Below are 26,582 nucleotides of genomic sequence, written 5' to 3' on the forward strand. Positions count from 1 at the left end.
AGTTGTGTCTGTTTTTAATTGCAATGCTGTCTGAGGGCCAAAGATCACTTCATTCAATCAAACATTCAATCATGCCTTTGGCATTGTTCTTCGTGTACTGAGAGTTCCTGCAGATCCTCTGAATCTTTTACTGTCATGAACCACAAATGAAGAAATCACAGTATTTTACTTTATATTTTGTTGTTTCTCTTTAGCCCATATCATTTAATTTTTATTTCCATTGTTCTTATGTCATCATTATATTAGCCAACACAGTCTGTAAAGTTTTAACACTCGCCATTAAAGGGATATGCCACCCCCAGGCCAAATTAAGTGTATCCCCGCATTCCCGAGACATAAATAAGTGTGTGGGAGCGTTTTCCTGGCGACCCAGGCATTGTCCGAATCTCACAGCACTGACCACTGCTTGGTTGCGCGTAATACATACATGCTAGCGTCGCCAGCGTCCCCCTGCCTGCTTCACGCTGGTCTGTTTGAGGAAGTCGGGGGTGGGGATTCCCAAAGACGTAGCGGGGAGTGTGCTTCGGCTGTGTTTTCCGCACTGGAAACTAGTTCCCAAACCGACATGAGCAAACCAAACCTTCCGTGTAGATTTACACAGTCATTTGCACTCGACGTGAAAGTACACCACTCACACAGTAATTAGAAGGTAAATCAAGTAAATTAATTCACGTTGGGCGAAATATTTCGATTGGCGACGCTGGCGACGCTAGCATGTATGTATTACGCGCAACCAAGCAGTGTTCAGTGCTGTGAGATTCGGACAATGCCTGGGTTGCCAGGAAAACGCTCCCACACACTTATTTATGTCTCGGGAATGCGGGGATACACTTAATTTGGCCTGGGGGTGGCATATCCCTTTAAATGTTTGTTGTCCTTTTACCGTCTTAAATAAAACGCAAGCTTTAAATGATTTGCAAATCAATGCATTGAGATTTTGATTAAATTTCCACAGAACCAGAATTGAAAAAAAATAAAATACTGGGCTTTAGGAATACTTACAGAATAAGGTGCATTTCCACATGGACCAGAATGCAGGATCTGCTTTAATTGCATGCCAAAGGGTTTATAGACATTCACAGCAGTTGTCATAAATGCTGGGATCACACTTTGGGACAATCGCTCTCCAAAGGCTTTTTAATTGTTCAATACGCTCCATGTGTAAGGATTACCTTTTTGATGTAAGACAACTTGGGACAGAACTTATAGACCTGCTTACTTTTATGTCGGACAAAGCTGTGAGGCAGGGAGCTGTTTGGCCATCCAACATCTGGTCGGATACCAGCACCTTTCGCTTGTAAAAAGCAGCCATATAATGTCCTCTGTGGTTCTTACGCTTATTCACACAGTATAGGACTAGATTCAAGTTGATGCCATTGCTTTTACTGGAGTTTTTATTTAGGGTTTCATGTCTAAGTTTGGAGATTTGAGTTAAGAAGATGGGAAGGGTCAATGAAAATACACCAGAGTGTCATTACTGTTAGTGTAGGATCCCTGCTTTTTGCTTTGCTTGTATTAAGAGGCTACGACTCAGAACATTTTGGCAGCTTAATCACTGAATGTGTCTCACTGAACCCCCCTCCTCCCCGACTTTACAGAAAAGCCATATTAAGTCGGAGGACTACACCTTTAAACAGAAAAACTCTCAAGAGATCAGTCACATATAAAAGTGACTCTCTGATGCAGCACTAATGGGACAAAAATGATAAGGACATTTGTTGTGATCATAATAATATAATAATAAAAAAAGGTTAATGTCTTCAATGACCTGCACTTAAACAGAGAAGTAATGTGTGGTGACAGCTTGGTGACAGCAGGGACGGTGATTTGAACCAATGAAGGAGAATTGATGCCATGAAGAAATCTCTTCAACTTGACAAATCATCCCACAAAGACTGCTAATCTTCAGAGAAACCCACACCCTAAAATTGATTTCTCTTTCTCCCTGTAATGAGACTGTCTCTCATGATTCATGTTTGGCCGCATACAAGAGTATAATTAGCATATTCCCCCAAGCTCATAGACGTGGGGACACATTTCTAATCAAACTCGTCACCATTAACAAGCTATTGACAAGTGTCCCACTGAAGGAAGGATCTATTAACAGACTGCTAATTCAGCTCTGTGTTATATGAAACCCTCAATGATCTCGGAGCAAACAGACACACGGAGAGAGACCCCCCCCGTGTGGTGTGAGGGCCTTTACTTTGTATCTTTATCCAATTTCAGAGGTGATTAAACTGAGGCTCATTTTAATGACAACCATTCCTCTCATTATACTGAGCCACAGGGTGCATTAACAAACAAACACCTCAAACCTCGGGATGTGGGACAACCCATGAAAAATGAGCAAACACGACATGGCTAACAGAGAAAAATTACCCTTGAAACTTGAAATTGTTAATGTACAACTTGCTGCGTACAACTGTGGTCAAATAGCTGGGTATTAATCAGCATTAGATTAAAAAATTACCTCAACATGAGCCAAACATTCAACAAACGAATAATGTAGCAAGAGGAGTTATAACGGATGGTTTGGTCTTGTGTAACGACTCAGAGAGCACAAGTTTTTAACATTAGTGAAACATCTTCTACTACAGGTAGCGTCTCCCCGTCACGCTGATCATTTACTGATCAGTCAATTTGACAAGTAAATTGCTGCTGTGTGTGATTCCTATCCTGAAAGGAATAAATTGTTCAGGAATAAGAGTGCATCACTAAATAAACGGTGGTCGATGTTGAATAAAATCTCAGCGGGAGAAAAGTAAGGAACCAATTCGATTGCACTCAAACCCGGCCTGCTTTGTTTCTCGTTAAGAAGAGAACGGGTGAGCCCAACGTTTCTCAGTGTGGTGTCCGGGGTGGCGTGCAGCTCGAATGAGTCGACATCCTGGTAGAGGAGTAAAACTCATACATTTTTACAACATGCGGCAAAAAAACCTGAAAGCTAATTATAATGGTTTTGCCTTTTTTTTTTTTTGCCAGCATGGATCTTTTGAGGAGGTAGAAAAAGGAGGTGTCTTTCGATCTACATCCCAGCTCATATGTCAAAGTCTGATTCAGCAAGATGCTTGAACTTGTTGAATATTCAACCTGGTATTTAGATACTGAAAAACCCACCTGGTGAAGCAGAGTGTTACATTTTGTAACATGGTGTATATCAGCTGAAGGGTGGACGTAGAACTCTGTGGCCGTATGTTATATTTGACTTTTTTCCAACATCAACTTTTAGCTGCTACCAGTAGCCTTTTATTGGTTTGACTGAGGTAAGTGTTAAGTGACAGCTCAAGTTTCTGGGTGAATTTCTTTCTTTCTTTCTTCTTCTGAGAGCTTTTTTTGGAACAATATTATAAATGAGTGTGAATATACTGCGAGTTGAAAAGGAATTGAAAATGCTCTGAGCAGGGAAATAAAAACGAGAACAGCAGAGTGCTGAATGAATGCAGAAACTGCCTCGCTGTTCTCATTTCGTTCTTGTTTGGATGTTCGGCAGACGCATCCTCAGATGCTATTTTGGAATACCCAATGAGCTTTAAAAAAAAAAAAAAAAGGCTTTAAAAAAGTTCAAATTATTGAGACATTTCCTCAAACAGAAAACCACTTTAAACTATTCGCATTCTGCCCTATTTGTTCAGCGATGATTTATTCCTTTAATTTCTTTCAAGCGTTAAATCTTCTCGAACGTCTTGAACTAATTTATTTCTCATGAAAGTGCAGATAAGATTGTTCTCTTTCAAAGACAATAACCCTGAGATGAGCTCTGCTATTAAACTGAGTAAACATGCCTTCTTTGCAGACTCTCTACTCCTCAGAAACCAGGTGGAGTGAATCGTTTTTATGTCACACTGACCTGCACCACGTGTGTGTTCTGCAGTTTCTGGAGGCCTTCCTTCAGGTTCTGGACTTGTGTCTTCAGCTGCTGTTTGTCCTCCAAACTCTTTTCCAGGTCATCCTCCCGCTGCTTCAGTTCTTCCCTCATTTTTAACAGTTGCTGTGCAAACATAAGTGAAAACATTAAGCTAATAAAGCTACAGTGAGCTAAACAACCGTGGGACAAAGCCAAAAAAGAACAATCAGCCATTTGTTTCATTATTATTTAGCATGATACAAAAACAAAACAAACAAAAAAAATACTACTGTATCCAATTTCTTCTCCTGTGCGTGTCCAAAAGAAGCAATTTGCCAAATCCTTTGGTTGTAAATAGTAAAAAATTCAATTTGCACACATTATGGTGGACAAACATGATGAAAATAGTAACAATCATCTGGGTTTCACAGCTGTTTTTGATTGCAGCCTGAAAAAAAACACACGTCGTGAAGCTTTGAGAGCCAACTCCTATATTTATCTCCAATTTGTCCACTGAAGTTATCTATTGAACACAGATCAAAAGATTCACCTCCTGTGCTGAGATTTTTTTCCACTTGCACAGGCAGACGCACACTATCACTGATGAGAGCGTGAACAGACTGTCAGCACACGCTGATAATGTTTTACTGCAAATGTAAGTGACTGTCGTTCTCCAACATGTGGACGCTGGCGGGAAGAGGTATCCAATTTCAGTGTCTTTGAGTTAATTTAATCCTTTCAGCTAATCTTTTCATAAACACACCATGAGAAACGTAAGTTGGAAAGGTATTTACTCTCTGAAAGCAGAAATGAACAGCAGGGCCTTAATGGATTCTCTTCTTCTAAACATGACTCAATCATAATTTCAATTACCTGAGACAGCTCGCTGAGTGAGGACACCTGACGAATGTCAGAGTCAATTTCGTACTTCTTTAGTATCTCAAAGGTAAATTTGAGGGTTTCTGACTCACCAGAAACAATCAAATGTATTCTTGAAATATAAGACTGGGTATCCTTGATCTATGGAGCTTTGCCACCACAGTTCATGTGGGAACACAACTTGAGTTTGGATCAAATTTCGGCAAATCAGTTTAATGCGTTTGAATGGAAGGTTTGAAAACAACTTGAAGGGATTTTTGTTCATCTTAAGTTTAAATTTTTTTTTTTTTACTTAAAACCACAGCAAAAACACACAAATATGTGCTATATTGAACAAATAAGTAGTATACAGACACAATGTTTCCTCATTAATCTTTTAATGTTTAATTCATAATCCGGAGTTACATTCGATTATTGTGTTTTATGATGGTGATTTATGATGATCGATAGATAATCTGAATGAATTTTGTGATCTCTTTGTTCTTTTTCTCACCAGCCCACCTAATCCTTTGTCGACCAACCTCGTTTAAGGTTGTTCGATTGCAAACATCAGGGACAACAATGGTAAAAAATTAATTCTTCTACCCGTGTTGCATCTTATGGATTTTTTTTAAAGGTTACACCAACCACTCCGATGGCTTTTATCTGAAAATAAAAGATTGAAAAAGCTCTTCAATGGCATTCTGAAGCAAACTTTGAGACTTAGAGCACATTGTCAAAGAAAGAAAAAAGAAAATCCAATATTTTTCATTACCCGTCTTTGAATAAATGATCTGAAATTATTTCAGCGGCGTTGGGGTTTATCTGTTTGCTTTTAGAATCACAGCACACAACTGCAACTCATTACAGCAGCGAACAGGCTTTTCTATACCCTGTAAAATCTGGAAATCATTTTTTTTATGTCATTCACAGGAGCTCCAGAGAGCTGCACTTTTCTACTCATTCCCAGATAGCACTTAGTTTTCTTTCAGAGCACTGGGTCATGAATAAATGACGGTTATGGTTTTCAGCTCGCATGGAAAATTCTGCGGGTTAATGGCCTTGCTTTTATGAAAGAACCTGCAGCAAATGGTCAGGAGACTGGGCTCAGTGTTGGGAAGATGACTGGAAGGCTGTATTCGTATGCTTGTGCATGTTTGTGTATGTATGGAGCACTACCTTCTGCATGCCTTGCAGAGCCTGCTGCAGGAAGCTGAGCTGCTGTGAGTGAGTGCTGTCCTCCTCGCTTCTGATTGGTTGGTTCTTGCCTTGTTCCTGTTTGAGCAGCTCCACCTCGTTCCTGTAGGCGTCCAGCTGGCAGCGCAGGGAGTCATTCTCCTCCTTTAAGGCTTCTGCTTGAGAAACACCTACATATGTTCAACACAGAATAATGTGAAATATGCTGGTTAGTGTTGATAACCACTCAACTGGATTACAGCATTGATAAATAGCTTCTAATGCTGTTTTTCTGTATTTTTCACTGACCTGGCTCTACTGTAGTAATTTATCTATTTTAACAAAACACAATTTAAGGGCTGTTAAATTAGATGATAGCATCTGTGGCCACGTTCCTCATTCACTTGGGTGAAAGCAGGCAAAAGGAGTAAGGTAATATTTTACAACTCTACACCCTGAAACCCAGAATGACACATTGCCATTTGATAGATGTGCGGTAATAAAAACATCTCTGCCTGTTCCCAGAGGAGAGAGTGTGCCAGAAGAAGATCTATACTTATTTTTAAGTTTATTTATAAACAAGATGACATTGAAGTCCCAGAAAACTTCACGTCCTTTTAAATGACTTGAATTACCCCCCACAAACAAAATGCAATGCAACTCACAGCTGGAGCACTTCCTCGACTTGGATCAGCTTTCGAGCTGAATCACAAGCGCAGAAGATTGACATGTACATAAGAAAACGTCGGATTCTTTTATAGAAAAAGTCACAGGTACAAGCTTGTGGGAAAATTTATGAAGTCAAAGAGGGAACTGTTAAATTTGATGATGTGTGAAAATTATGGTGCTGAGAAAACTGACAATATCATCTAAAGCTTCATCAGCAAAACACAATTCTGAGCGTTTCTGACTGCTTTACAGTGGTGGCAGAGACACACGGGGAGCTATCCGCAAAGTCAAAAATGACTCAACATTTGATTTCACATTAATAAACACAACTGGTAGTTCTAATTTGCTTGATATTGAACACAAATGACAACACTGGAACACGTGTTTGTCAGATCATGTTGGATAATCTTGTGTTTCATGTTAAGTGGGAGGGAATACATCACTCTAAACCTATAGCTCCTTACACTTCGTATATGTATTGGCAGTTGCCTGGTAACACAGGCGAACAGCCTCACGACTGCAAACACAGATGTGACAGCAGCTCGAAGAAAGCCTCAAACAAAGGCCTCTAATATTGCTTTTGGATCAATCATTTAAAAAAAAAAATAAGAAAAGGAGCTGAATCCCACAAGAGTTTTATCGGTGTCCACAATCATCTCAGTTGCGAATGCGGTGTCTATATTCGCTCCGTTCGAAGATTAAAAACGTAGAGCATTTCAGCAATGACTGAAAGCTTTGATAATCCCAGAGTGTCCCATCCAATAGCTCTCTGCTGGACATTTGACCTGACCCACTGAGCGGAAGGACTAGACAGAGGCATTATTACAACATAAGGCCTGCTCAGCTCCAGAGATGTCTGGTATTATCAAGTTGCACCCCTCCTGCAAGGCTCGAGAAGAAGCTCTTGGAGAAAAAAAGAAATCCGCTGACTGAAGAGGAGATAAGCCCTATCCTGTGTGAGTGCGAGTGTGCATGGAAACGTGTCTTGTTAGGTTATGCGTAGGTGTTCATGAGTGCTGCCTGCAGTCTATCATGAAGGACCATTGGCAGTATTAATGAACTCTTGCTGGGTGAGCGTGTGTGTGTGTGTGTGTGTATGTGCGTGTCCACAGTGAATCTGTGTGTACTTCCCTCCAAGCAAAACAAAGGTTTGGGGTGAGAAGGGTATTGATCGGAGAGCCTCATCAGTTTGGTGTGAGGAGATGTCAACTGCTTGGCCAGATTCTGTTACATAACAGGCGGCGCTATCGACCTGCAGTCATCCGTGAGCCTGAATGTACGCACACACCTTCAGGCATACAGTCACGCAGGAGAGCAGGCCTTTAGCTTCTTATTCTGCACATGACTCAGACCCAAAGCATTGATTCACTCTCTTTTAAACAGGCTGCAGTGATAACACAGGTGTTTTTAGCTGGGATGGTTGATGTGTAAACATGCACCTTTTCTAAAAGGTTAGTGAGTAAAGGGGGTGGAACGCTCGGTCTGTTAACAAAATACCAAGATGTGTCACGTTAACACCCGTCACCTCAGGAAATCCTGCTGCATCCAGCAGAATGGCAGGTCTTTGACAGCAGCGCTAATTACTGATAGCTAAATAGCAAGGTTGCAAATGAGAAGGGGCTGAGCTGACTACTGCATTTACATACATTTGCATGCTAATTAGAGATGCTGTCAAATTAGCAAATGGCAGAGATCAGACTGATTAAAAGGGAGGAAGAAGGAGAGCATGAAGAAAGAATAACACGTGGAGAGGCACAGAGGACAGTATGACAGATGACCTTACATGTGGTGGTTTGTCGTTTCTCCATGTTGCCCTGGTGACTACTCTAGACTCACGGGTTATTGTTATGGGTGTTGAGAGACACGCAACACTGTTAGTTTTTTTGTTGCTTCAGCAAACACAAACAGAGTCCTTTGAGGGAAAACAGGTTATGGCACTTAAGTCGTACCCCAATCTGAAATCAGATGGCAGCTGTGGAGAGCTTCCTCCACATACACACTCCTAAGTATATATTCACTGAGGTGAATGATATTCAGCAGTCAAGTTCAAGATTAACTCAGAAAAGTGTGCATGGAGTCTGCATTTTGATGTAGGGTACTTAGTACATTTTTTTTTATTCATGCGGAGCTGTGAGATGGTTGTGGGTTGCTTGGGGGGGGGGGGGGGGCATCACTGTCATTTCAGTCAAACGCAGCCATCTCCCTCAGTTTTTTAACAAACAGTGCGTTTATCCTCCGGTGATCTCGATCAGCTTATGTGCTGTCAAGATGACAGAAGTGTTGATCTGCGCATGCAGATACATACCTGAGTCCTCAGAGTCCTTGCTGTCAGGGGTGTCCTCCATATCATCATCAGACATCTCCATCTCCTCCTCTCGTCTGATGCCCATCAGCTGCTCGTTATGCATATTTCTGATCTCCTGGAAAACACGCACACAAACAAAAAAAAAAAAGAGCAGGGTGGGTGAAGACTCGTGGGCAAAATACGCCTTTAAGCAGGAGCTAAACTAGAAAGGATAGAATCGGATTGAATAGGATTTGGCAAAGTGTTAAGCAACCTCTTGTGAAACTAAAGCTAAGCACGGGCCGTGAGGATTACTTTGAACACGTCAGCATAGAACAAAGGAGATGTAGATGAGAAAAGATGATATATCTCAGAGGTAGGGCTCTGTTCCTCCTCTGGTAAGTGACGCTGCATATGCGGTAGTACAAATATGGTAAGACCCGAGTGTTATGTAATACGATTGGTAAAATACAAGGGAAAAAACACAGATGTGCAATCTTTGAGAATATGACATTCTGCAGTCACTATGATCATTCACGCAGACAGAAAAATCCGTCAAAACCCAAACATTTATCTTACCCTGTAAGCTATACATATTTAACAAGGTGTTCACAGTGATTAGAGCCTCACTTGGGAGTAACAGGTGAAGTCTGACTTATTCAAAACTTTGATATCCTCGGCCTGGTGCGCTCTTTGCTTTTGAGGAGTGTGGTGTCATCATGCCAAAATCTACAGAGATCCCGGAGGTCTTCAGAAAAAAAAAATGTGGGAATGTAACTGAACCTCGCAAAGGTTTGAAAATGAAACAGATATTTATAGATTTAGCTCATTTTTTTACAAAAAATTTTCAAATGCTCGTTAAACAACAGAAATGGCCACCTCAAAAACTTCAATCCAAGAGCAAAAAGAAGTCTCAATGAACCCCAAATTGCACCACAAGATCTGCACGTCAGTGTGAAATCTAGAATCAAACAGACTAGACTAATGTGAGCTGCAAAGACATGAAACAGCTTTTGCTTTCCCGGCCAGCAGCATCTTTTCAGAAAAATCTTAAACAAACTATAAGCATGGGGATGGAGATGTGATGACTTGATTGCGTTCCTGCATCAGAGAAAATGCAGCTCGCTGACATTGATTGGACTACGAATTCTGTATCACGTCAAGAAGTGCTTGAAGAAAATATGAGGCCATCTTTCTCCGACAATACAACTGTAAGTGGGCTTTTCAAAATGAAAATAACTTCTAGCACAGGACCAAAATCCACCAAGGAATGGCTCAAAAAGAAGAGTCGAGGGTTATGGATGGTTTTGAGAAAGCATAATATCTAACAAAACCCTTTAACATCTTGCAACTGTAATTTTACATGGATGAATGTTCAAAAACGTATAGGAGAGGAAATCACACAAATTCTACAGGGAGAGAGGCAGTATGGGCTTCAGAGGCCACGGGAATATGATTGAAAAAACTAATTGCACACATTCTTGCGGGTGTGTTCAAGTTGTGTGTGATTCTCTGGGTTTGCACAGGTTTTTTATACAGCATAGAGCCCTGATTCCCATTTGTGACTATATAGGATATATACTGCAATGTGTGTTCAAACAGTACAAGAGAATATGGATGCGAGGGTCTGAAAAATAAATGAAGGAAAAAAGAAAAGAAAAACAGCCCTCAAAAAGGCTGAGGATACTTTGAGTTGCCCAAGAGAAAATAAATTTACAACCATCTGTCATCTGACGCTATCAGACGGAGCCCATGGCAGAGGTCAAACAGATACTCTACGCATACATGCACATCAAATCAAATCAAGAGTGTAAGAAGCATTAAAAATACATAAAAGAATATAAAGAGAAACAAATAAAATAATTTAAATGAATTTAAAAACAAGCAACAGTCTAGATAAGTTAAAAGATATTTCATGCGTAGACACATGAGAACAGAAATGTCTTTAACCTGGATTTAAAAATGTCTACATTTGGAAGAAACTAAACCAACCTGTGTGCATGGAGCACATACACAAACACACACACCACATAAAAACTCTCTAAAGGAAACAACTGTTGTCTGATTCTGCTCTGGAGCTACTTCCCACCACTGCCTGCTTCTCCATATTTCACCTCCTTACCATGGATTCGTACTGAGTACACAACATGACTGAGAGGGTAACTCAGAGACTATCTGATGATAAATAAGCCCCAAACAACTGAATTTACTCACCTATACTTTACACTGGCCGGAGGCTGCCAGCACTGCAGCCTCTAAGGCCAGTCGGTCTGTGTCATCAATTTTGAAACAGACCAGCATGAAGCCATATTTTTTTATCCGGAGCATTAAACCATGCTTTGGATTTGCAAAGAAAAAAATCATTTGTGCTGAACTAAACAACATGGCACCCACCCCAGCAGCTCCCTGCAGCTTTTTTGACACTTAAAGCCCATTATTATTGTTCTCTGACCTTCACACAGAATGTATGGTTGCATCTCACAGCTCTTATTGCCTCCTCATATATAACCAAAGGCAGCGCCTCTCGGCTCAGACAGGCTGAGTGCACTCAACAATAAATGACAGAAGTAAAATAGCTTGTGGAGAAATGCAAGTGCCTTGTGAGGCATAAAGAAGTTTGTCATAAAGGACTGAAAAACAAAAAAATAATATTTGGCTTAAAAAAGCAAATAAGGGCTGTGTTTCTAAAGAATTCGGTCTCGTCACTTGCTGCCATAGAGTTAAAAACAAACCTACGAGGCGACAAACATCTCTGGGTTCTTCACTCTGTGTGACATCCAAATAGTCATTTAAACATTATTTTAGATTCTGGAACCAAGTCGAGCCGTTTTAGAAAGGCTTTATACCTAACATTCTATTACCTATGCCATTCATTGCACATGAATGTACTATAAATAGAAGAGTGACAGATCAACGCTGAACTCAAAATCTAAAAGTGATCACACATACTCTGGCCGTCTCTTTCTGAGACACATACACACACACACAGTCTATTCTTTCAGCTAAAGTATGGTAACAGGTGGAAGAAAAGAAAAACAGGCCCTTTTGAGTGTTTATTTTTGTCCTTAAAGGACATTTTCCGCTGTAGGGCATCCATCTAAATAGATGAGTCACAATTTTTAAAACTTCCTGATACATTGTACACACGCAAGGCAGTGATTCCTCAGTAAGAACATCTCTGAGGACCCTCCAGGTCTATTTTTATTTTATTTTTTTTTTTTTACCAATTTCACAACAAGCAAGCATGTACTCAAGCATCTGCATGTAAACATACATCATCCATCTTCCTACTTACTCAACAAATGTGTGTTTAACAGACCTTCACATAAGCCATTATAAACATCCATTTCTAGCAGCTGCTGCTGTGGAAATTTCAGGTTGATTATTTTGATAATTCTTCTGGAAATCTTGATTAAAACATTTAATTTTCGACACCTACCTTACAAAGAGAGGTTTTTGTACAAGATGATTGCTGCTTCTGCTGCGTCAGATTCTGCTACTATTATGTGCGTGCTTTAATAAGATGCTAAATTGCACATAAATGGGTTGTTTTCCATACTGAGGTTCAAAGAAACTTACCAATCAAGATATGATCATAAATGGTCCATTAGACCCAGGACCCGCAACACACTCCAGACCCTCCATTACACACAACGCATCATCATGCCAATTAATGTTCCATTTGGCAGAGGAAGAAAATGGTGAGCAGACGGTGGATGACAAAAACGCTGTTAGATTTGAAAATGCATCTGCTCTCGGGTCTCAAGATGTTCCTCTGTCATTTTCTTTTTTAACTTAAACCTCAAAATTCACTAGTGCAGGGGTGGGGGGAAACTTTAATAGATTTACCTGTGTCCGGGACGTCTTAAGAGCTGGAAACGCACTCACCCAGCTGCTTGTATTCCTCCATGGAAGAGGACAGGGGTGGAGGAAGAATAGGAGTAGATGGGACAGGGGTTTGGACCTTTTTCTGTATCCGGATCTCACACTGGCTGCACTGAGCAGGCATCTGTTCTGTAGCCTTGTTACATTCAAGGTACTTACTATAACCATGGTCCTCTGATTCATTCATATCTCATTGCGATCATTTCTTTTTTTTTTTTTTTTTTTTTTTTTTTTTACTCTTTTGTATAGTTGCAATATTTTGAATATGAGAACTATCCATCAAATGTTCTTTACAAAGAGACAGACAGGAAACAAAATGGGACAAAGTATAGCCATAACTGGTGTGAACAACAGAATGAAATCAAAGTGTACTAACCTCTGCTTGTTTGCGCCACATGTCCAGGTTCTTGCGCTGCGCTTTGGAGAAATGGTCCCATGCCTTTTGTTTGGAAGCAGCTTGGAATACAGACACAATCTGTTCAACTGAGGCGGGGATGCAGGGAAGGACCAGAGACCATCCAGAGACAGAGACAGAGACAGAGAAAGACAGAGGGCAGTTGGGAGGGAGCAGAGGAGTGAAAAAGTGGAGTCAACTAGACGCGTAAACAACTCTGTGTGTGTGTGTGTCTATGTTTGCATTTGTGGTTGTGGTTATGGTTGTGTTTTACTTACCGGCTGATGCCAATGCATCATTTTGAGCACGGCTGATCAAGTAGTTCCCACATTTCAATACATCAATAATTCATACTTTGATCCAGCACACATACATTATAACACACTAGATTCATGCAGAACATAGCTTTGTTGTCTGTTAACAACCACATGTCAGCCAGTGCTGACTCTGAACAGCCACAGTAGCAGCTTAGTCGACCCACCGCATACTGAAACATAACAACTATGAAACTGATTATGTATTGTGCTATAGCTGCTCTTGGTGCACATTTGTGAATGATTGTGTCAATATCCCTCTGACCAGCACTGTCACATACAAATGTCTAGACAACTACTAGATAAATTACACTCCCTACAGAAAAAGATTTGTACAGACTAAATATCAACATTTTAACAGCATTTATTGTCACATTATTATCACACAGGAAGAAAGGTTCAGAACTTTGAAATGTTCACATCATGGGACAGCTTAAAACTGAAGCTTTCAGGCTTCTTATCCTGTCATTCCTCACAATTAGAAAGTCCACCTGTCCCAAGCAATGACCTCTACAGACTATCAAGCAATCAAATTCTTTTCCAAAAGCACTTTGAAAAGCTTCTATAAATTTAAACAAAGTGTAACAACACTGAGGCACTGTAACTGTGTTGTTAGGCATCACTCTTAATAAATATAACACGATTTACATCAAACTATCTGCATATGCTTGATTTTGCTCTTCCTCCCTTCTCCCTGCAAGTGAGATATATCAGATTTGCTCGCCAACTGCCAGCTGCCAAAAATAACCTTTTCTGAGTCTGCCACTGTTGACCACAGTGCAGCTCCACTGCAGAGGTGGGCTCTTAAGAACCTTACCCAATGACACCATCTTACTGCAGTAATATAGCTTTCCTGATTACTTTTCCCTGTGCAGAGGAGGAAAGTGTGCTTCAAGCGCTGCTACTTAAACCTTTAGCTCAGCCTTAGATACAAAATCAGTTACCTGGACTCAACTGAATGAGCTTATTTGGGTCAAAGTGTCTGATTAATACAAGGCACTGATCCTATTGATCTTAGTTCCAGTTTATTAACTGACTCAGTCCTTTTTTAGCTACCTACCTTACCCTGTTGTGAGGGTTCGTGGAGAAATGTATGGGTGGTCTGTATATTTCTGAGGTCGTAATGTACACACAAGGAAGTCAATAAGATTGCCAGTTGAGTGTGCATGTGTGTGTGCTTTCAGAGTTCTGAGAGACAGGACAGTTCAGAGATCAATAGTATCTTCCCAGCACCCTGTAATTTGATGAACAGATCAATGATGAAAGCAAGGAGGACAGGCACGGGTATAGAGACGAGTTCAGGCCGGTGCATTCATATGCAATTATATTTATGTAACTTGTTTTTTAATACAGCAGAAAGCAACTTAAATAGAAACTCCTCACAGAGCACTCTGTGGACTATCTTTAGGAAAGGAACAACATTTCTGGAAATTTTTTTTTTTTTTAATGCTTTGAGCTCAACTAATTAAATTCATTGCATTCCACTGTGGTGAGTTATAAACAAGACTCAGTTGTCAGTATCTTAGGACCCGGGAACATATTGTAAAATAACACTGATGCAGTAAAAGACACCACAAAATATGAAGTGCAAATGTTTTGTTCGGTATGTATGTGAACTCGTCCATATGAAATGAAAAATTCAGTCACATGCAGATTTATCAAGACGGCAAATAAGAAAATAAAGAAACTTTACTTTTTATGGACCGGGAGCTGTTCTCAGGACAAACCTGTATAAGACTACGCTAGAAACAGGAATGACATAACTGAAAAGGGCTAATACAAGGACAGCAGTGCAGATTATTGTGGCTTACACAAACACACACTCCCAGCCTCGAGATCTACCAAATAAACAATGTATGAGAGAACAACTGAAGACGTCCTCAAGGAGGTTTACATTTTATCTAACATGTATGTGCTGGGACGTGTGGAGACAGAGTGCCGCGGGCTGTGGTGTAAACAAGCATCTGCAGAGCTAAAGCTGTCAAAAGTGGGTGCTGCAGGAGTGCAGGTTTTTTTGCCTATGGCTCTTCAGAAGCTTAAATTAACTTAGCATTCATTTACTATACATGTTTGGCCTCCACTGCATGGCCACTTACAGCTTTTATCTGATGAAACTTTAACAATATCACACTACAGTCATCTTCCTGAATTCAGCCGTCACGAATGCCAACCTATGCATCCGATTTTTAACATATTTTATAACTTAAAAGCAGAATTAAGGCCTTTGATGGTCAAGAGGAACATTCCAACAACTAGGAAAGAAATTCAACTTACCATTAAGCGATCCTTCCATCGACAATTTACATCGAGACATGGTGGCTTGTGTGACTCAACTTAACTCAATGAACTATATATCCACAACGTGAAGGTACAATAAGAGCATATTTGCAAAAGTGTGCGCGCTCTCCCCACATTAGACTGAGACCCATACCATACTTACTCTTTTACCGGATGTCAATACTCCAGGCACATGAAGCCAATTTGGATTTTGTCTTTGTTTAGCCATAAACTACAATGAAACACTGACCCAAAATTAGAGCAGAGAAAAGACTTGACTCATCTTTTCTCACCCTTCTCCTGACCTGCACATGTCGTGCACAACAGGGAAAACTGCTGCTGCTTTGTCCTAAAACAACACTTTACTTACAGAGAACGCACTGTATATTGCGTCAAACAGCCAAGTCCTATAGTGTGTGACAGCTGAGACTCACATTGACCCACTATGCCAGCCAGGGCAGTCTTGAACTTCTCTTTGGCCTCCTCCATCTCCTTCTCGTGCTGGCTCTTCTCGGTCATCAGCCGGCGGATGTGGCTGTTGGAGGACTGGATCATGGAGTAGAAGTTGTTGGCGTTCCTGCGGTTAACTTCGCCTCGTTCCAGCCAGGTCAAGAGCACACGCACTGCTTCTGCAAATTTGCCGTCGTCTGGTCCAGAAGTGGGAAAAACAATGAAAGAAAGAGTCAGGCTCTATACAGGTAAGCAAAAATACAAAATGGCATGGTTCCTGTTCAGTCTGATGAGTGCAAGTTTATGCAACAAGAACAGAAAAAACATGAGAAAAAGATTTCCTTTCATGCATAACACATGAAGCTACGCTGTGGGCTCTTTTTTTGTGGTGGATGACAGTTATTTCATATGACATACAGCTAAGTACAATAAACAACATAAGGCCAGCTGCCTTTTACACCAGCACTTAGGATAGCTAAATATATATAGTCTCAATGTACCGTTTTATCTCATCGTGTCTTGAAGTGTAGACAATAAAAGAAGAAAAAAAAAAAAAAGAAGAAGGTTAGAGTGAGCAAGGTGACACTGAAAGGACGAAAAATTACCCAAGGACAGCTCGTTGGTATAAATGTAAATGTAAATGAAAAGGGAAAAAAAAGATTTTAAATATGACAACTGTCAAACCTGAAAACCCATTTACAAGAGGTCTTTCAACACAGAGTGGAACTGAGTTTGAAGTGCAGTAATACAACCTGCAGTAAACATATCCAGACCTGTTTTCCCCTCTGGGTAAACATTCAGGGAAAAGTGAACTACAATCTGCTGCGCAGTAGCCCAGAGTTATCAGAAAAAAACATATTTTGGCAAAAAAAACAAACAACACAGTTTCAGTTCTTTTTACCAAGGCCAGGGAGGGGAGTGCTGAAAAAGACGCATGCAGATGGTAGAGAGGCAGAAAGTCACAGCCATGTTGTTATCAGGCAACTGTGACTGAGACCTGAAAGTGCCTCTGCTCATTAGTGAAACAAGTTTATTCAGCCAGAAAGCTCAGAGGAGAGAGCAGGAGAGGTGAGAAAATGGAAAAGAACTAGCAGAGATGTGGATGGACAAGATAAGAATGGAGCATGTGCTGAGGGTCGGAAGAACTGATACACGGTGTTTAACAGCCTGGTGTCGTATCTTTTGAGAGGAGATTCCCAGAGTTTGTTAGAGCTTCACAATAACTATGTCAGAGGTACAAGCTGCAGTTAAGAGCGGTTTCTGTGACCCCTCCCCCAACAAAATCTCAATATCAAGTCACACTTCTCTTTTTTCATCGTTGGCATGAATAAAGATAACGGCAAGAGACGAGATTTTATGTGTCCTCTCCTAGTAACAATGTGATGAAGGTGTGTGCGATGAACCGTTCTTACAGCTCTCTTTCTTATGTTTGTGCTATCACAACTCGCCGTGTATGCGTCGCAGGTGACCAGTATCCATGTCTACCTTTGATCTTGTCTCCCAGCTGGCTGCACTCATGCTCAGAGAAGTGGACAATTGGTGGAGGGGATGGCGGCCGGAGGAGATCTTCCTCTATCTTGCGCCTGTGACGCTCCTCTCTGGCCAGCATTCGCTGGTGACACTCCCACTCATACAGGTCATCTCTGGCCTGGGCAAAATCAACGTGAAGTCGACCAGTGTCTTTTTTGTCTGTGCTGGAGCCCAAACGGATTCGATAGCCTGGGGAGAAATAAAGTGTCTACTTTAAAAATGAGAAAAAAAGAGCTGTGGAAGGTGGTGGGATATGGAATAGATAAAAATACATTAGCAGAGGTCAAGTGAAGTAATCAGACACTGATGTCATTGTCTATCCGTGTCAATTTCGGTGTGGTGCATTCTTCACAAGCTTAAAAGTGCATTGGAAATGATTTATTTTGTCTCAACTGACAGAGCAGAGTTAAGTTAAGAGGTAAGACATTAAAATCAACCAAAAACTGTTGATATGTTGATTTTCTTTCTTCCCAGATTTCAGCCTCGTTCATGCAATTTGCACATGTTTTATTTGTAGTTTCTGCAGCAAGGTTGTGCTGCAGGTATTCACAGTGGATGCATTATAATGAACTGCATTCATACACGCGTCGTCAGGTCGATGAAGATGTTTTCTGTATTTGAATACGTCTCTTAAGTTGAACTCCCTTGGTCACGATATAAATGCTTGCTTAATAACATCATGAAAGCAGCTTTTAGCCCTTTTCACACAGTGATTGCAATTTAGGACTGATGTAGAATGACACGGGGGTTGAAGTTGATGTGTCTCCGAGTTGGCAGCAGTGTTTGTTAGTGGTATTAATGGATGTGTGTGTTAGGGACAGATGGAATGACAGAACACACCATTCTAACTAACAACGTCGGCTTATTCAGCAATGTCGGCTTGCTATTTAAAAGCACACACTAATGCAGCGCTGCACAACCTGTTTGGGTCATTATGAAAAGCAGGGACAGCACTGCTTAACAAACACGTCTTTTGGCAAAAACATATCATGACTGCAGACTGAAGAGAGCTTTTTTTAAGCATGTATGTCGATGAAATTGATCCAAAAACATCTCAAACTGTCTGCTACTGTAGCAAAGCTATAGACTCTTAGTGTGGCAATTAGATAACCAACAGCTGTGGAAAATTAGTAAAAAAAAGGACACACATCTCTGGTCAAATTTTTAAGTCACGCTTGCGTGGGTTTCTATCTCAGTTCACTGCAGCAATGCAAGGCCTGAATGCTTCCAATTTTGACAGCTGTCAACTTCACACGTTGTGTTCACGCCAGTTTCTTATTATGTTGGGCTTACTTATCAATTATTGTACGAATATGTCTCAGCATGGTTTCACACCAACTGCCACCATCTCTGTGCATCGTGTGTGTGGAATTTCATCATTTTCTTCAGACAGAGCAAACCGGCTTCATATCAGCAACAATACACTTTTCCCTGTAGTTTCAGCGTGTTAGCAATACATTGCATACATGAAAATATACCTGAGAGGATCTTCTTTTCATTTCTGATGTTTACATGTGACTGGACTCAAATTACACCTGGGCAACGTTTCCTTTCAAATGGTTTTAGACATGGATTGTACAAAACGGTGTATCATGGCCATTATCAAAGCCATGTCAGTCACTGTGGCAGTGTGAAAACACTTTCTCAATCACAATGCAGGGGTTTAGCAACATACAACACACATGCCACGCTGCTTTTGTCTTAAGTCTTTTCTTCTGCATCAGAGGCACCAAAAAACATTTTAGAGCAGGTCAAAACAGGAGGCATGAATTTAATTAACCTAGATTGCAACATATAGGAGAAAAGAAAAATGCATGTTAGACCAACGGGATGCCCTATTGAGCTGCAGTCTCTTTATATTGTGGAGATTTTCATTTACATTTTACAGAAAATGGTGCAAATCACGGTACAAAACAGTAGAGCATACTTATCAAGCCACTCTTTAGTCATTGCGTTTTTTCAAAAGTTTGTTTGAAAAGATATATCATAAAGTTATGCGGCTGTAGGTCATCATGCTGCACAGAAGAGCTGCAATCTTATGTCAATACACAGGAGAGGCTTAGAGAGGCCAATTGTTTTCACTGGTGGCACTGAGAGAGCACAATATCCCTCATTAACCCCTCTTCTCCTCTCTAATTCCATCTTATCCCCACTCCAACCTTCTTACTCAATTTTCACTAATGGCCAGTTGTGGACTGAAGTGAAATCTTGTTCGTTTTGAGATTTAATTGGTTAAAATGCTCTAAGAGGTTGTCCAGTGAGGGGGGTGCGCAGTGGAGGATCCAAACACAAACAGGGAAAGAGATGAGGGAAAGTTCTGGGATTTCTACTTTAGTCATCTTTCTTCGCTTCAGGCTCTCATTCTACCAAGACTTCAATATTTCATATGTGGAGATGTTGGTGTGCTGGAGTTGTTTGAGTGTGTACCATTGCTGGGTACTGTTGTTTACGCAGGCTGTGTGTGTGTGTGTGTGTGTGTGTGTGTGCGTGTGTGTGTGTGTGTGTGTGTATGTATGTGGGTTTGGGTGGGGTATTATTTATGGACAAACCACACAGCTCTGTCATCGCTCTAAGATATGGATCTCCGCTCACACATCTCTACGTAAGAATAGAGGAGGTCCAAATCAGGGAATCTCTCATTCAAACTTACTCTCTCTGACACATGCAAACATTTGCACATGTATTAACACAATAATGCTGGAAATACTTCTGATATGGCTGCTTATCTATGTTGGTTGTTCAAAGCAGGATTGTGTCGGCATCAGTTTGCACAGAGAGATTGACAATGTGTGCAGTCTACAGGCTGCTGTAAAAAATAAAGATTAGATAAGAACACATGAGCTACAGCCACATTTTTAGCAGAGGTGTTTTTCCAACTTAATGTTCATTCATGCCTTCTGCTGCCCTGCAACTGCTACGACTGTATTGGTGTCCTGAATTACATATATTTTTTGAGGAGCTTAGAATAGGAAGAATCTCCAGGTTTCCCTGATTTGAATTCCTATTTCCACCCTCTTATAATGATCTCCGTAACATAGAAAAATCCCAAATAATCTAGGATTTGCCTTTGGGGAGTGGCCATCAGTTTTAATCATTTTTATTTTGACAAATCACCTTTATTGCATGCGTTTGGCATGGTTTTAAATAATGCCAAACCTACGTCAAACAGCGCCAACCTTTGCTACACAGACTCCAGTGAATTTAAAATCATGGTGAGGAAACATGGAACTACTACTGCTGTACTCATTCAAAATTTACACGATACAGCGGATTGAAAAATAAATGTCCATGCAGCATAATCTTTACCTTTCACTCCGTTGGAGGAGCATAGAACTCGTGTTCTTATCAGGTTTCCAGACGTTTTTCTTTTCTATCCATGATCTAAATATATTCTGACTTATTATGAGCAGTTTTTCATCAGCTGGGATAATTTCATGACCTTCGAAGCCTTGAAGTGCTCCAAGTAAAATAATTAAAATAATATTTTTGATTTAAAAAGTCAGGACGGGGCTCACTTCGCAACTATCCAAGTAGCATTCTGAGCGATAAAATGACTGAAATATTCTACAAATAAGCACCACATGAATAGGATGGTGGAGAAAGAGTTGTGAGCTTACCAGACAAGAAAAGAGCCTTGTCCACAGTGAACTCCTCCGCAAATCTGATATGGCAGAAGTTTTTCTTGCTTTTGCGTATAGCTGTGATATCACCGCACTGTCCGAAGACCTCCACGATGAGCTGCTCGGTGGCGTTCTCCGGCAGACCACCAACAAACACCGTCTTACACCCCGGAGGGCGGTCTCTTGTGGCTGGAGGGGGAAGGTCTGTTCAAGGGTGGAGGAACGAAATAGAGGAGATACAATTACTCTACGTTTGAACCATCACCCATCCATTAGTTATGCCTACTTTATTCTGTTGATGACGCTGGGGGGGAGATGGAGCCCCACACAACCGCCGCTGGGTGGGACGCCTCTGCAGGTGGCCATTTCATTACAGGCAACACAGATAGAGGCCCACAGTTACAGTCAATTTATAAACACCAATGAACCTAAAATGCATGTTTTCAGACTGTAGGATGAGACCAGAGCACCAAAGAGAAGAGATGAACTGAAACTTCTGTGAGGTCACTGCGCTAATCACTGCAAAACTGTGCACCATAACTAAGTCAAATTATAAAATCCAAGGTGGGACTGAACAAGCTGAACGATGACATTCTTGAACACTTTTATATTTGTCAAGATAAAAACGTTGAAATGCACAGAACTCCAGAAATGACAAGTGAAATTCAATTTTGAGTGGGAATTATTGACTTTGAGAAGCTGAAGACAATAATGGAAGGAACGTTTTTTGTTACTTATTTTGGTTGATATTTGTTGCAGGCTACATTTCTTCTCTTTTTTCTTCAAAAGAAATATATGTGCTTGTAGGTATAGGGAACGCAAGAAAATCTACTGAGCAAAAATAGCTTTTCTCTGCAAAGAGAGGGAAAAGAAACAACTGCACAGTTCAAAATTGAATGGGTTTTTAATGCTGTCTAGTCTGCCCACCGGCAGGACACTTATAACACAAATGCTTGAAAAGTTACATTTTTTCTTTCTAAATAAAGAAAATCGGCATCTCCATCCTAGTAATGACAGAGAAAGACAAAATCAGGCACATTGGGACCACAAGCGACACATGACAAGTAAACCCCCAAAAGGCCGCTACACCGCAAGTGAGAATAATGAGGGCCATTTAATGCAGAGGAAGAAATCCGTTTATCGGGGAACCAAAGACTTTCATAAACAGGCCAAATTGTCGAGGGTGATGCTGCAAAATTTAATTAAGCCATATTCAAAACACAGCTCTTATGACCTAAAAATGTAAAAGCTTAATGCATGAATAATGATAACTTGGAGCAAAATGCTTAGATCCGTTTGCGTTAGATAAATGTTGAAATCAAGTCATTCCAGGCATGAAAATGAAATCCTTTTGGCCAGAAAGTGATTGCAAATCCTTTCATGTGGAAGGTCCCCTTCACTGCTAAAATCACTTATTCAACACAGATGAGTGTTGACTGATCTAATCTCCAATAGATCGGGCTTCTCATCCATGATGAATGTGATTAGTGGGGTCTATGAGGATTGAACCGAAAAATCAGTGGAACACTGAGGACGCTGCATTTCTGGATGTGTGCTACAGAGGCTTAGCATGCTAAGTTACAGCTGCTCTCATCCCAGTAAATATTTATGCTCGATACGGAAGAGAACAGGGTTGAGCTTGGCTTCATACCTCGCACGTATAGCGTGAGGGCCACCAGGGCCGAGCGGAGCCATTTCAATATCTTTAGATGTCTTATTCAAGTGTGATCAAAAGGATTTAAGAACCAAGGAGTTCTGAGGTGAACCGACTGCAGAGATGCAGACTAAATCTCTTCTAAATCCCTTACAAAAATATCGCACGTCACATTCAAAATGTAATCATTCCACTGTGTATTTATAATGTAAACAACATAACAGTGCAATATGTAAGCATGTAATTGACAGGAAAGAACTCCATAATATAACAATGAAAAGTTTGTTTTTTCCAAAGATTTACGAGCTCGTAATCCGTACAGCAAGAACTGCATCTGCATGCTAGCAGCTCTCAGTGGCAGCAAAATCTGTCTCTAAGTCCGATCCAGCACTTTCCCTTTCTTTCAACCTTCTTTTGTGTCTTTCATATGCACACAAACCCGGGCTATCAAAACACACCCATGCCCCTCTTTTCGTGAAACGGGACTTTAAAGCAAAATGTCGACTAAGGTGTCATGCCTTGACCACCAGAGTCGGCAGATTAAAACAGTTTTGAGTCGAGACGGACAGAAAAAGTAAAGGCAGTTCAGAAAATGCTTGCCATGGCAGGAAAAAGCTTTGCTGGCAGACAGAAGAAAGAGGTCCAAGTGAACTGACCCTTTTCAGTCCGCAAATGGCTGATAGAGCAGAGTGGACACAGAGGGGAGAACAGATGCCCTGCACCATCTTCCAAATGTGCCACGCTGTAAATTAAATAAAAATTGTTTATTGCAATGAAAAGTTTTGATTATTTCAGTCTGGTAATTGGTTGGAAGCTATTAAAACTCGGCTTGGATTGCATTTTGCAATTCCCTCAGCTACCTGCTGTGCTGAATCCCTCCGTTTATGGCAACGGACCAATTTATGCAAATGCACCACAAACACGATTCAGATGAACTATTCATGATTTCCAGATTATAATAAATACATTAGATCACACACAGTAAGAAAACATTTGTGAATGGTCCAAGTGATTGCATTTGCATGCAAATATGATAAGCAGGTAAAACCTGAGGCTAAGAAAGGCAGGAAGAGGGAGCACCTTTTATAGCATCCACTGATGCCTGAAAGACTTTTTTAAACCAAATTCTAACACTTAAAAGCTGTTACAAAAGCAGTAAAAAGAAAATGAAAGCAAAACAGGAGATGAGTAAAAAACCTATTTGCATAAACCAATCAACTGTAACATTGTGAGCACTGACGAATGAAGTGAAAATCACTGATCATCTCGTCATATAGCACCTGGCAGTGGGTGGGGTCTATCAGGCAGAAAGTGAACACACTGTTCGGAAAGTTTGTGTGCTAGAGACAGGAAAAAAGACAAGTCCAAGGATATGATCAACTTTGATAAGGGGAAAAAAAGATGGCTAGGCGGCTGGGTCATAGCATCTCCATAACTGCAGCTCTTTAAAGATCTTTCTGGTCTGCAGTAGTCAGGACCTACCAAAAGTGGTCCAAGAAAGGAAAACCAGTGAAACCTTAGAGGATCACAGAGATAAGGCTGCCTGGTGCTGTCTGATTCAATAGAAGAGCTCCTGTAACGCATACAGTATGTAGGGGCTGCGTAGCCACAGAGTAGTTCCCATGGAGACCTGTGTTCACTGCCAAAAGCGCCTACAAGGGGCATGTGAGTATCAGAACTGGACCACAAAGCAAAGGAAGAAGGTGGCCTGGTCTGATGAATCATGTTGTCTCTGATGGACACAGCTGGGTCCAAGTTCGCCAGGTGAAGCCAGGAGGGGAAATGGGACGCTTTTGCTGGGAAACGCTGGGTCCTGCTATTAACGTGGAAGTTCATTTGACATGCGTCACCCGACCAGATGCATCCCTTTATTCAAAGGTTTGTTCCTGATGGCAGTGCCTCTTTTAGCAGTACCGTGCACCCAGTCACACAAAACTTAAAGGACCAGCTGCTGACGGCTTCATGCCACAACATACAGTACATTCAAAGGTCAAGTGGAGTCAATGCCTTGATGGGTCAGGGCTGTAGTACAAAGACTTTCAACGTATTTGACAGGTGGTCATAATGTTGTGGCGGATTGGTGCATATTAGGAAAAGATTTTACAAAACAAACAAACAAACAATTTCACTTAATCTTGCCTTTTAGACCAAAAAAACCCCCAACAACAACAAAAACAAAAAAAATAACTTTCTTTAAAAATGACCTCGTAGCAGAGTCTGTTCTTGTGTATTGATTTATTATATAGTTACTGTACTGTTTGTGTTAAAGTATATCCGATATGACTCAAGGACAGAGTTTAGGTGAAGTGGTCACTGTAAAGCCAACACAGCGCTGTCCAACAGCCCTGCTGAGTGTGTGGTCTCTGGAACACAAACAAAGGTGATCACCATCCATCACCTTTACTGGATAAACATCTTTTTCTTTGGTACAGGGGGGGGGGGGCACAGTGGGGTAGCGTCAACCATTAAAGTTCCCAGGTATTGTAGGTATTCCCAAGACATTTACACACACTCAGGTAAACCTGTTTAGTTTGTTTGTTTGAACAACACAACAATCTCACACACATTCACTTCACCAGTTGGCTTCTGAAAAATAGAATAAAACTCATTTTTAAAGTCACTCAACTCACAGCTGACTCTGGACACCAACGACTTGAACCACGGTCTCTATTATGAGGCTACTGAGTGGCATTATTGCAGTAAACCTTTTGTACCACATTAAATGGGTGGATTTAATCCCCAGACCCCACTTCGGTTGTGAAGGAGAGTGTCTTTATGGTAGAAACTTTGATCACACGAGTTTTTAGACATCCATCCTTATCAAAATGGAGTGCGCTTATGAACATTATGACAAACTGCTGGTAAATGCTTTCATCTTTCAAAGACAATAAAAGCTCTTTCTCAGACTACCCTCAGAAGTTTGAGTGAGAGAGACCGGCACAACGTTGTTTGATGTTTGATGGGGGGGGGGGGGGGCGCTACACCACTTCATCTGAGAAGGCGGAAGTGGTGTGGAGAAGGTGAATGTGTGCTCAAAACTGATTGTGCAGGATTCGCAGAAAAGGGAGGATGCCATGAAAAAAAGAGCGTGCTGAGGATGCACACATATGGTGTGTTGAGGTCATCCGCACAGACAAGATAGGAGAAGGAGCAGAGAGGCAGGCGGAGGGCCGAGGGGGCTGTTGTTTCTCAGCTCCAAAGGTCAGCGAGAGAAGATGCTGCACGCCGTGACAGCATGAGCGCGTGCAGCCAGAGGGTAATGACTTCTTGTGATGGACACCATATGCAATCTGGTCGCCCAGACGACAGCACTTTCCCTGTGTTGTTTGCTAAAAGCCTTATTATAGCCAACATAGGTGCTTGTTCCACTTTGTTTGGAGTGTCATTCAGCGCGTGAGGAACGCTCTGCAACAGTAAAATGGCGGCACTGGCTCAGCTCTGAACAAATGGAGCTACAGTTGTACAGGTGATCTCACCGTTCTTGAACTGTAAAGCGGTGGCGCATACTTTTTGTTTTTTTTCCCAGACACCACCGGCACACAGTCCATGCATTAACAGTGAGCTTCCGAAAGTTTGTTCCCGTTGTTTTTCCATGTTGTATTGCACATTTTCTTATGCAAATAC

General features: G+C 41.1%; 1 protein-coding gene across 6 annotated transcripts in view; it reads right to left on the reverse strand.

Annotated features, from left to right (window-relative positions):
* The window catches only part of enox2 (ecto-NOX disulfide-thiol exchanger 2), a 163,765-nt gene that overhangs the window by 9,943 nt on the left and 127,240 nt on the right, over window positions 1-26,582 (reverse strand). For 5 of the 6 annotated variants that reach the window (XR_012772741.1, XM_075481791.1, XM_075481789.1 and 2 more), the window contains 7 exons: window positions 21,302-21,508; window positions 17,640-17,873; window positions 16,139-16,351; window positions 13,096-13,202; window positions 8,856-8,970; window positions 5,885-6,072; window positions 3,851-3,991 (listed from right to left, as the gene is read on the reverse strand). Coding sequence is in view for 5 of the 6 variants with exons in the window: in XM_075481791.1 (XP_075337906.1) it covers window positions 3,851-3,991; window positions 5,885-6,072; window positions 8,856-8,970; window positions 13,096-13,202; window positions 16,139-16,351; window positions 17,640-17,873; window positions 21,302-21,508 (1,205 nt within the window). In the remaining variant the exon portion in view is untranslated. The remainder of the gene's footprint in view (window positions 1-3,850; window positions 3,992-5,884; window positions 6,073-8,855; window positions 8,971-13,095; window positions 13,203-16,138; window positions 16,352-17,639; window positions 17,874-21,301; window positions 21,509-26,582) is intronic. The other variant, XM_075481793.1, reaches the window with a different exon arrangement.

This window comes from Odontesthes bonariensis, chromosome 13, assembly GCF_027942865.1.
Source record: "Odontesthes bonariensis isolate fOdoBon6 chromosome 13, fOdoBon6.hap1, whole genome shotgun sequence".
Lineage (NCBI taxonomy): Eukaryota > Metazoa > Chordata > Actinopteri > Atheriniformes > Atherinopsidae > Odontesthes > Odontesthes bonariensis.